Here is a 12,058-nt window from a genome sequence, read left to right as displayed (position 1 = left end):
GTGTATTAAACAGTGTAGATGAGGTGGGGGGGGTTGTTGTCCTGTGTATTAAACAGTGTAGATGAGGTGGGGGGGGTTGTTGTCCTGTGTATTAAACAGTGTAGATGAGGTGGGGGGGGGTTGTCCTGTGTATGAAACAGTGTAGATGAGGTGGGGGTTGTTGTCCTGTGTATTAAACAGTGTAGATGAGGGGGGGGTTGTCCTGTGTATGAAACAGTGTAGATGAAGGGGGGGGTTGTTGTCCTGTGTATTAAACAGTGTAGATGAGGTGGGGGGTTGTTGTCCTGTGTATTAAACAGTGTAGATGAGGTGGGGGGGTTGTTGTCCTGTGTATTAAACAGTGTAGATGAGGGGGGGCTGTTGTCCTGTATATTAAACAGTGTAGATGAGGGGGGGGTTGTTGTCCTGTGTATTAAACAGTGTAGATGAGGGGGGTTGTTGTCCTGTGTATTAAACAGTGTAGATGAGGGGGGTTGTTGTCCTGTGTATTAAACAGTGTAGATGAGGGGGGTTGTCCTGTGTATTAAACAGTGTAGATGAGGGGGGGTTGTCCTGTGTATTAAACAGTGTAGATGAGGGGGGGGTTGTCCTGTGTATTAAACAGTGTAGATGAGGGGGGGGTTGTCCTGTGTATGAAACAGTGTAGATGAGGGGGGGGCTGTTGTCCTGTGTATGAAACAGTGTAGATGAGGGGGGGGGGGCTGTTGTCCTGTGTATTAAACAGTGTAGATGAGGGGGGATGTTGTCCTGTGTATTAAACAGTGTAGATGAGGGGGGGGGTGTCCTGTATATTAAACAGTGTAGATGAGGGGGGGTTGTTGTCCTGTGTATTAAACAGTGTAGATGAGGGGGGTTGTCCTGTGTATTAAACAGTGTAGATGGGGGGGGTTGTTGTCCTGTGTATTAAACAGTGTAGATGAGGTGGGGGTTGTTGCCCTGTGTATGAAACAGTGTAGATGGGGGGGGTTGTTGTCCTGTGTATTAAACAGTGTAGATGACGGGGGGGGGGTTGTTGTCCTGTGTATTAAACAGTGTAGATGAGGGGGGTTGTTGTCCTGTGTATGAAACAGTGTAGATGAGGTGAGGTTGTTGTCCTGTGTATTAAACAGTGTAGATGAGGGGGGTTGTTGTCCTGTGTATTAAACAGTGTAGATGAGGTGGGGGGTTGTTGTCCTGTGTATTAAACAGTGTAGATGAGGGGGGTTGTTGTCCTGTGTATTAAACAGTGTAGATGAGGTGGGGGGGTTGTTGTCCTGTGTATTAAACAGTGTAGATGAGGTGGGGGTTGTTGTCCTGTGTATTAAACAGTGTAGATGAGGTGGGGGGGGTTGTTGTCCTGTGTATTAAACAGTGTAGATGAGGTGGGGGTTGTTGTCCTGTGTATTAAACAGTGTAGATGAGGTGGGGGGGGTTGTCCTGTGTATGAAACAGTGTAGATGAGGTGGGGGTTGTTGTCCTGTGTATTAAACAGTGTAGATGAGGGGGGGGTTGTCCTGTGTATGAAACAGTGTAGATGAGGGGGGTTGTTGTCCTGTGTATTAAACAGTGTAGATGAGGTGGGGGGGGGGTTGTTGTCCTGTGTATTAAACAGTGTAGATGAGGTGGGGGGGTTGTTGTCCTGTGTATTAAACAGTGTAGATGAGGGGGGGCTGTTGTCCTGTATATTAAACAGTGTAGATGAGGGGGGTTGTTGTCCTGTGTATTAAACAGTGTAGATGAGGGGGGTTGTTGTCCTGTGTATTAAACAGTGTAGATGAGGGGGGTTGTTGTCCTGTGTATTAAACAGTGTAGATGAGGGGGGTTGTCCTGTGTATTAAACAGTGTAGATGAGGGGGGGTTGTCCTGTGTATTAAACAGTGTAGATGAGGGGGGGGGTTGTCCTGTGTATTAAACAGTGTAGATGAGGGGGGGTTGTCCTGTGTATGAAACAGTGTAGATGAGGGGGGCTGTTGTCCTGTGTATGAAACAGTGTAGATGAGGGGGGGGGGCTGTTGTCCTGTGTATTAAACAGTGTAGATGAGGGGGGGATGTTGTCCTGTGTATTAAACAGTGTAGATGAGGGGGGGGTTGTCCTGTATATTAAACAGTGTAGATGAGGGGGGTTGTTGTCCTGTGTATTAAACAGTGTAGATGAGGGGGGTTGTTGTCCTGTGTATGAAACAGTGTAGATGGGGGGGGGCTGTTGTCCTGTATATTAAACAGTGTAGATGAGGGGGGTTGTTGTCCTGTGTATTAAACAGTGTAGATGAGGGGGTTGTTGTCCTGTGTATTAAACAGTGTAGATGAGGGGGGTTGTTGTCCTGTGTATTAAACAGTGTAGATGAGGGGGTGTTGTCCTGTGTATTAAACAGTGTAGATGAGGGGGGGTTGTTGTCCTGTGTATTAAACAGTGTAGATGAGGTGGGGGTTGTTGTCCTGTGTATGAAACAGTGTAGATGAGGTGGGGGGGGGTTGTTGTCCTGTGTATTAAACAGTGTAGATGAGGGGGGTTGTTGTCCTGTGTATTAAACAGTGTAGATGGGGGGGGGGTTGTTGTCCTGTGTATTAAACAGTGTAGATGGGGTGGGGGCTGTTGTCCTGTGTATGAAATAGTGTAGATGAGGGGGGGGGCTGTTGTCCTGTGTATGAAACAGTGTGCTGTAAACTAACTAACCCTCAGTCCTCTCTTCTGGATCTCAGCCACACTCTTCTGTATGAGCAGAGGAACAGGGGCAGCGGTGTTCTCCTTGTCCACCAGGTGGCGCAGCTCCACTCCAAACACCATGGGGGGGTTGAGGTGGCAGGGTCGGGGGTCGGGGGGCTCCCACTGCTCCAGCAGGGTCAGCTTCACGTACAGTAGACCCCTGGGCTCTAATCTAACGCATATCTGCTGAGACCGAGAGGCTGGGGAAGGAGAGGGACACAAGAGATAGCAGAAGGGGAAGGAGAGGGACAGAAGGGGAAGGAGAGGGACAGAAGGGGAAGGAGAGGGACAGAAGGGGAAGGAGAGGGACAGAAGAGATAGCAGAAGGGGAAGGAGAGGGACAGAAGAGATAGCAGAAGGGGAAGGAGAGGGACAGAAGGGGAAGGAGAGGGACAGAAGGGGAAGGAGAGGGACAGAAGAGATAGCAGAAGGGGAAGGAGAGGGACAGAAGAGATAGCAGAAGGGGAAGGAGAGGGACAGAAGAGATTGCAGAAGGGGAAGGAGAGGGACAGAAGGGGAAAGAGAGGGACAGAAGGGGAAGGAGAGGGACAGAAGGGGAAGGAGAGGGACAGAAGAGATAGCAGAAGGGGAAGGAGAGGGACAGAAGAGATTGCAGAAGGGGAAGGAGAGGGACAGAAGGGGAAGGAGAGGGACAGAAGGGGAAGGAGAGGGACAGAAGGGGAAGGAGAGGGACAGAAGGGGAAGGAGAGGGACAGAAGGGGAAGGAGAGGGACAGAAGGGGAAGGAGAGGGGACAGAAGAGATAGCAGAAAGGGAAGGAGAGGGACAGAAGGGGAATGAGAGGGACAGAAGGGGAAGGAGAGGGACAGAAGGGGGGAATGAGAGGGACAGAAGGGGAAGGAGAGGGACAGAAGGGGAAGGAGAGGGACAGAAGGGGAAGGAGAGGGACAGAAGAGATAGCAGAAAGGGAAGGAGAGGGACAGAAGGGGAATGAGAGGGACAGAAGGGGAAGGAGAGGGACAGAAGGGGAAGGAGAGGGACAGAAGGGGAAGGAGAGGGACAGAAGGGGAAGGAGAGGGACAGAAGGGGAAGGAGAGGGACAGAAGAGATAGCAGAAAGGGAAGGAGAGGGACAGAAGGGGAATGAGAGGGACAGAAGGGGAAGGAGAGGGACAGAAGGGGAAGGAGAGGGACAGAAGGGGAAGGAGAGGGACAGAAGGGGAAGGAGAGGGACAGAAGAGATAGCAGAAGGGGAAGGAGAGGGACAGAAGAGATAGCAGAAAGGGAAGGAGAGGGACAGAAGGGGAAGGAGAGGGACAGAAGGGGAAGGAGAGGGACAGAAGGGGAAGGAGAGGGACAGAAGAGATAGCAGAAGGGGAAGGAGAGGAGGAGGGGAATGAACAAGAGAAGGACAAACACAGTTGATTGACAGAGTGATTCCAAAAGAAGATCAGGAACTAAGGTGAGCTAAGATGCCTTCAGACAAAATAAAGTCCACTGGTATGGAAAACCCTTCTGCTGCATCCCTCACAGTGCCAAGCATCAGTGAAGTGGATGGTACAATAACAACAGCGAGACACTTCATCTACTACGTTCATATGAACTTTTAACTCTCTGGTTGCTCCTACCTTTGAACAGAGGGGGTATGGACACAGCCCCCAGACAGCAGACCCTGTTCCTGGTCGCTGCTGTGGAGTCGCTGCCCTTCATGGTGGTAGTCTCAGCCCCGGGGTAAGGGGTGAGCACCACCAGTTTCAGCAGCCTGGCCCTCTCCAGCTCCAGGTTGAAGGTGTGGTTGAGGGGCAGGGAGCCTCCCCTGGAGGTTAGCAGGCCGGTACGGGCCCTGGTTACACCATCCACCTGATGAACACAATGGAAAATAAGCTGCACTGTTTGGTGTTATTCTCAATGATACTAAATACAGTGCAGACAAACAGACAGACAGACAGACAGACAGGCAGACAGGCAGACAGACAGACAGACAGACAGACAGACAGACAGGCAGACAGGCAGGCAGGCAGGCAGGCAGGCAGGCAGACAGACAGAGAAAGAGACAGACAGACAGACGGACGGACGGACAGAGAAAGAAACAGACAGACAGACGGACAGACAGACCAGACAGACAGACAGACAGACAGGCAGGCAGACAGGCAGGCAGGCAGGCAGGCAGAGAAAGAGACAGACAGACAGACAGACAGACAGACAGACAGACAGACAGATAGACAGATAGACAGACAGACAGACCAGACAGACGGACAGAGAAAGAGACAGACAGACAGACAGACAGACAGACAGACAGACCAGACAGACAGACAGACAGACAGACGGACAGACAGACAGAGAAAGAGACAGACAGACAGAGAGACAGACAGACAGACAGACAGACAGACGGACAGACAGACAGAGAAAGAGACAGACAGACAGACAGAGAGACAGACAGACAGACGGACAGACAGATGGACAGACAGACAGACAGACAGACAGACGGACAGAGAAAGAGACAGACAGACAGGTTATTATAAATCACCTGGATGGCACAGAACACCTCCTTACTGGCGTCCTGTTTAGGGGACCTGAGCAGTTTCTCCACCCCAACGAGATGCACCGTGAGCAGGCCGGAGACGCGCTGGGCGCACCGTGGCTGGTCCGACAGGTTGTAGACTCTGAAGGAGCTCAGGTCAGAGGTCATGGTCACTCCCTCCTGGCTGGAGTGGTGGGTGGAGCGGGGTGGTGGAAGAGGGGGGTTGTGGGCTGAGGAGGGTCCCCCTGGTCCACCCTGTTTGGGCAGCAGCTCAGGTGAGTCTCCGTCGCTCAGGTAGCCCCCCTTACTGGCGGCAGAGGAACGTCCCCTGGAGGAGCGTCGTTGTGGTCTCGCCGGGGCCGAAGTGTCCAGGTGGTACCTGCTGATCACCTCGTTGGACTGCTCCTTACGGACGTTTGGGGGTGATGTCCCCTCTCCACCTCCATCCCCTCCTCCTCGGCCCGTCCCCTCCTTCCCGTGGCGATGGGAGCGCGAGGAGCGCAGGCTGAGTTTACGGCGGAGTTCGGGGAGTTTCTTCATCTTCATGGAAAGGGATTTCCGGACCATTCCTGGGGATTTGATCCTGTCCATCATGCTGCTGGCCACACCCCCTTTCTTCTGGGCCCCGGGGCTGTCTGAGGGGACTGACACACCTCCTCCGGAGCTGGCCACACCACCTTTCTTCTGGGCCCCGGGGCTGTCTGAGGGGACTGACACACCTCCTCCGGAGCTGGAAACACCCCCGTCTCCACCTGCAACCCCGAAAGACTGCAGTTCCTCACTCTGGATCTGTTGAATCACATCTGAGATGGATGGAGAGAGGAGAGATGATGGAGAGAGGAGAGATGATGGAGAGAGGAGGGGAAAGGAGAGAGGAGAGATGATGAGGGGGAGAGATGATGGAGAGAGGAGAGATGATGGAGAGAGGAGAGATGATGGAGAGAGGAGGGGGAATGGAGAGAGGAGAGATGATGGAGAGAGGAGGGGAATGGAGAGAGGAGAGATGATGGAGAGAGGAGAGATGATGGAGAGAGGAGGGGAATGGAGAGAGAGATGATGGAGAGAGGAGAGATGATGGAGAGAGGAGGGGAATGGAGAGAGGAGAGATGATGGAGAGAGGAGAGATGATGGAGAGAGGAGGGGAATTGAGAGATGATGGAGAGAGGAGGGAAATGGAGAGGGAGAGAGGATGAGAGAGGAGGGGATGGAGAGAGGAGAGGGATGGAGAGAGGAGAGATGATGGAGAGAGGAGAGATGATGGAGAGAGGAGAGATTATGGAGAGGGGGGAATGGAGAGAGGAGAGAGGATGAGAGAGGAGGGGAATGGAGAGAGGAGAGGGATGGAGAGAGGAGGGGAATGGAGAGAGGAGAGGGATGGAGAGAGGAGAGAGGATGGAGAGAGGAGAGGGATGGAGAGAGAGAGAGGATGGAGAGAGGATGAGAGGAGAGGGATGGAGAGAGAGAGAGAAGGAGAGAAGAGAAAGAAGGGGAGGGGAGAGAGGATGAGAGAGGAGGGGAATGGAGAGAGGAGAGAGAAGGAGAGGGATGGAGCGAAGAGAGAGAAGGAGAGAAGAAAGGAGATAGATGTCATATAGCAACAGTTAGTTATCTGTAGGTGACTGCAGTACCTTCATGTGGCTACAGTAGTTATCTGTAGGTGACTACACTACCTTCATGTGACTACAGTAGTTATCTGTAGGTGACTACAGTACCTTCATGTAGCTACAGTAGTTATCTGTAGGTGACTACAGTAGTTATATGTAGGTGACTACAGTAGTTATCTGTAGCTGACTACAGTACCTTCATGTAGCAGCAGTAGTTATCTGTAGGTGACTACACTACCTTCATGTGGCTACAGTAGTTATCTGTAGGTGACTACAGTACCTTCAAGTAGCTACAGTAGTTATCTGTAGGTGACTACAGTACCTTCAAGTAGCTACAGTAGTTATCTGTAGGTGACTACAGTAGTTATCTGTAGGTGACTACACTACCTTCATGTAGCAGCAGTAGTTATCTGTAGGTGACTACAGTAGTTATCTGTAGGTGACTACACTACCTTCATGTAGCAACAGTAGTTATCTGTAGGTGACTACAGTAGTTATCTGTAGGTGACTACAGTACCTTCATGTAGCAACAGTAGTTATCTGTAGGTGACTACAGTAGTTATCTGTAGGTGACTACACTACCTTCATGTGGCTACAGTAGTTATCTGTAGGTGACTACACTACCTTCATGTGGCTACAGTAGTTATCTGTAGGTGACTACAGTAGTTATCTGTAGGTGACTACAGTAGTTATCTGTAGGTGACTACACTACCTTCATGTAGCTACAGGAGTTATCTGTAGGTGACTACACTACCTTCATGTGGCTACAGTAGTTATCTGTAGGTGACTACACTACCTTCATGTGGCTACAGTAGTTATCTGTAGGTGACTACACTACCTTCATGTAGCAACAGTAGTTATATGTAGGTGACTACAGTAGTTATCTGTGGTGACTACACTACCTTCATGTAGCAACAGTAGTTATATGTAGGTGACTACAGTAGTTATCTGTAGGTGACTACACTACCTTCATGTGACTACAGTAGTTATCTGTAGGTGACTACAGTAGTAATCTGTAGGTGACTACAGTAGTTATCTGTAGGTGACTACAGTTGTTATCTGTAGGTGACTACAGTAGTTATCTGGATGTGACTACAGTAGTTATCTGGATGTGACTACAGTAGTTATCTGTAGGTGACTACAGTAGTTATCTGTTATCTGTAGGTGACTCCAGTCCCTGTATCATATGAATCATGTAGCTACAGTAGCTTGTTCTACAGTATGTACTTACCTGGGCTGTCTCTGTCTCTGTCTCTCCTACTGCAGGCTGAGCTGTCTAATGTGATGGCTTTGGTCTGCTGGGCGCTGTCTGGGCTGGAGCCACCTGAAGGGCACTGGTTCTGGGTGGCACGACGCTCTAAACGGGAGGCCCCTCCACCTGCAGCGGTGCCAGGGCTCACCACCATCCCTGCCCGTCTCTGGCTCCTCATCTGGGGATCCCTCGACGTCTCTGACAGCCCCTCTGTCTCCCTCCTCCTCCAGGGGTTCTCACTGTCTAACCTAACTCCCCTCCCGCTCCTCCTCCTCCTCCTCCTCCTCCTCCAACACCTCCTCCTCCTCCTCCTCCACCCCCTCCTCCTCCACCTCCTCCTCCACCTCCTCCTCCTCCTCCAACACCTCCTCCTCCTCCTCCTCCACCCCTCCTCCTCCTCCACCCCCTCCTTCTCCTCCTCCACGTCCTCCTCCTCCTCCACCTCCTCCCCCTCCTCCTCCACCTCCTCCTCCTCCACCTCCACCTCCACCTCCTCTAAACGTCCTAAACCTCCGATGCCACGCAACACGTCCTCCTCCTCTGGAATAGGGTTGTACCAAATGTTGTTGTCCCCTTCTGTGCGTTGCCTCAGCTCAGCGAAGCAGTTGGGGGGAAGCCTGGACGCGAGTAGGACTCGTCGGCAGCCTGGCTCTTTCCTGTGGACAGTACCCAGGCCCGGCTGCTCCTGTCCAGGGTCTGGAGATAGGCCCCTGACCCCGAGGACTTCACCATACAGGAGGAGACACAGATCTCAGCGTAACCTCCTATAGGGTTGGTGAACTCCGGGACTGCGGTGTGGACAGGGGGAGGAGGCTCACAGAAGGAGGTGCTACATTGTCCCTGATGCTCCCAGTCTAAATCATCACACCTCCTCCTGTCCAGCCCGGCCTCCACTAACGTCTTCTGGCTCCAGGCCTGTTTGGAGTTTGAGACCTGGGCCTTTCCTGAGCTGCTATCCGAGTCACAAGCCCCGTAGAGCAGGCTGTGAGAGCCCTCTGTGCCTGGTGTGGAGGCCAGTTTGGCCCACTGCTGTTTCTTGGCCACTGTTATCTGGGTGCGTGGGGTGGTGGTGCTGTCCTCCGTTGGCGGGGTCGGGGGTTCGGCCTCCGCTGTCGTTACCGTTGACAAAGATAAGGACGAAGCGCTTTGGATGACATCACTCTTCCGCTGGATGTCTGGAGGGAAACAACACAACTATTATGGTCTGTATTAAAGTCATTATCCAGTCCAATAAAGACTGTATTATGGTCCTCATCCAGTCCAATATAGACTGTATTATGGTCCTCATCCAGTCCAATAAAGACTGTATTATGGTCCTCATCCAGTCCAGTATAGACTGTATTATGGTCCTCATCCAGTCCAATATAGACTGTATTATGGTCCTCATCCAGTCCAATAAAGACTGTATTATGGTCCTCATCCAGTCCAATAAAGACTGTATTATGGTCCTCATCCAGTCCAGTATAGACTGTATTATGGTCCTCATCCAGTCCAATATAGACTGTATTATGGTCCTCATCCAGTCCAATAAAGACTATTATGGTCCTCATCCAGTCCAATAAAGACTATTAAGGTCATTATCCAGTCCAATAAAGACTATTATGGTCATTAACGAGAGACGTTCCTAATGAAACGATGGGCAACGAGAGACGTTCCTAATGAAACGATAAGCAACGAGAGACGTTCCTAATGAAACGATGGGCAACGAGAGACGTTCCTAATGAAACGATGGGCAACGAGAGACGTTCCTAATGAAACGATGGGCAACGAGAGACGTTACTAATGAAACGATGGCAACGAGAGACGTTCCTAATGAAACGATGGCAACGAGAGACGTTCCTAATGAAACGATGGGCAACGAGAGACGTTCCTAATGAAACGATGAGCAACGAGAGACGCTCCTAATGAAACGATGGGCAACGAGACGTTACTAATGAAACGATGGCAACGAAAGACGTTCCTAATGAAACGATGGGCAACGAGAGACGTTCCTAATGAAACGATGGGCAACGAGAGACGCTCCTAATGAAACGATGGGCAACGAGAGGCGTTCCTAATGAAACGATGGGCAACGAGAGACGTTCCTAATGAAACGATGGGCAACGAGAGACGTTCCTAATGAAACGATGGGCAACGAGAGACGTTACTAATGAAACGATGGGCAAGGAGAGACGTTCCTAATGAAACGATGGGCAACGAGACGTTCCTAATGAAACGATGGGCAACGAGAGACGTTCCTAATGAAACGATGAGCAACGAGAGACGTTCCTAATGAAACGATGGGCAACGAGAGATGTTCCTAATGAAACGATGGGCAACGAGAGACGTTCCTAATGAAACGATGGGCAACGAGAGACGTTCCTAATGAAACGATGGGCAACGAGAGACGTTCCTAATGAAACGATGGGCAACGAGAGACTGTCACAAAGGACAGTAAGCATTTCCTTTACCTCTGCTGATTTGTGTGACTGACTTGGTCCCAAGAACAACATTTTTCCCAAATGTGTTTCTGTCTACAATGAGTCATGAGGAAAAGGAGAGGAGAGGAGAGAATAGTTCGGAAAATGAAAGAGCATAAACAGCTTGAGAGCGAAGGAAAGGAGTAGGGTTAGCTATTTAGTGGTTTGTTAAGTCTCTTTCTCTCTCCCATAACTCAGTCCCATCTCTCTCTCTCTCTCTCTCCTCGCTCTTTCTCTCTCTCTCTCCTTTGCTCTCTCTCTCTCTCTCTCCTATACCTCAGTCCCATCTCTCTCTCTCTCTCTCTCTCCATACCTCAGTCCCATCTCTCTCTCTCTATCTCTCGCTCCATACCCCAGTCCCATCTCTATTACACTCTCTCTCTCCATACCTCAGTGCCATCTCTCTCTCTCTCTCTCTCTCTCCATACCTCAGTCCCATCTCTCTCTCTCTCTCTCTCTCTCTCTCTCGCTCCATACCCCAGTCCCATCTCTATCACACTCTCGCTCTCTCTCCATACCTCAGTGCCATCTCTCTCTCTCTCTCTCTCTCTCTCTCTCTCTCTCTCTCTCTCTATACCTGTCCCATCTCTCTCCCTCTCTCTCCATACCTGTCCCATCTCTCTCTCTCTCCATACCTCAGTCCCATCTCTATCACACTCTCTCTCTATACCTCAGTCCCATCTCTCTCTCTCTCTCTCCCTCTCTCTCCATACCTCAGTCCCATCTCTATCACACTCTCTCTCTCTCCATACCTCAGTCCCATCTCTCTCTCTCTCTCTCTCATACCTCAGTCCCATCTCTCTCTCTCTCTCTCCATACCTCAGTCCCATATCTATCATACTCTCTCTCTCCATACCTCAGTCACATCTCTCCCTCTCTCTCTCCATACCTGCCCCATCTCTCTCTCTCTCATACCTCAGTCCCATCTCTCTCTCTGCCTCTCTCCCATACCTCAGTCCCATCTCTCTCTCTCTCTCTCTCCCCTCTCTCCATACCTCAGTCCCATCTCTATCACACTCTCTCTCTCTCCATACCTCAGTCCCATCTCTCTCTCCATACCTCAGTCCCATCTCTCTCTCTCTCTCTCATACCTCAGTCCCATCTCTCCCTCTCTCTCCATACCTCAGTCCCATCTCTCTCTCTCTCTCCATACCTCAGTCCCATCTCTCTCTCTCTCGCTGACATCCTGCACATCTGGATTCCTCTCTCCCTGTTCCTTTACTCTTCCCTCTCCTTCCTCTCCCCCCTCCTCTGCTCTTTCTCTCTCTCTCTCCTCTTTTTCCTGTGGCTGTCTTACAGTGCCTTCATGAATAACCCCACTGTGTCTATAGTCTAATCCATTATATACAGTGCCTTCATGAATAACCCCACTGTGTCTATAGTCTAATCCATTATATACAGTGCCTTCATGAATAACCCCACTGTGTCTATAGTCTAATCCATTATATACAGTGCCTTCATGAATAACCCCACTGTGTCTATAGTCTAATCCATTATACACAGTGCCTTCATGAATAACCCCACTGTGTCTATAGTCTAATCCATTATATACAGTGCCTTCATGAATAACCCCACTGTGT

General features: G+C 50.7%; 1 protein-coding gene and 1 pseudogene across 1 annotated transcript in view; both read right to left on the bottom strand.

The window, feature by feature from the left end:
* Positions 1-8,271, bottom strand: part of LOC135511787 (rho GTPase-activating protein SYDE1-like) — a 36,939-nt gene extending 28,668 nt beyond the window's left edge. Inside the window, exons 1-4 of the mRNA XM_064933253.1 lie at positions 7,999-8,271; positions 5,170-5,966; positions 4,271-4,502; positions 2,654-2,883 (exon numbers count right to left, since the gene is read on the bottom strand). Coding sequence (XP_064789325.1) covers positions 2,654-2,883; positions 4,271-4,502; positions 5,170-5,966; positions 7,999-8,197 — 1,458 coding nt within the window. The 5' untranslated portion in view covers positions 8,198-8,271. The remainder of the gene's footprint in view (positions 1-2,653; positions 2,884-4,270; positions 4,503-5,169; positions 5,967-7,998) is intronic.
* A 208-nt stretch (positions 8,272-8,479) lies between these two features.
* LOC135513347 (uncharacterized) lies at positions 8,480-10,511 on the bottom strand (annotated as a pseudogene).
* Positions 10,512-12,058: the final 1,547 nt, after the last annotated feature.

This window comes from Oncorhynchus masou, chromosome 24, assembly GCF_036934945.1.
Source record: "Oncorhynchus masou masou isolate Uvic2021 chromosome 24, UVic_Omas_1.1, whole genome shotgun sequence".
In the NCBI taxonomy this organism is placed as follows: domain Eukaryota; kingdom Metazoa; phylum Chordata; class Actinopteri; order Salmoniformes; family Salmonidae; genus Oncorhynchus; species Oncorhynchus masou.
Note: the sequence above shows the minus strand (reverse complement) of the source record. Positions and strands in the feature narration are given on the sequence as shown.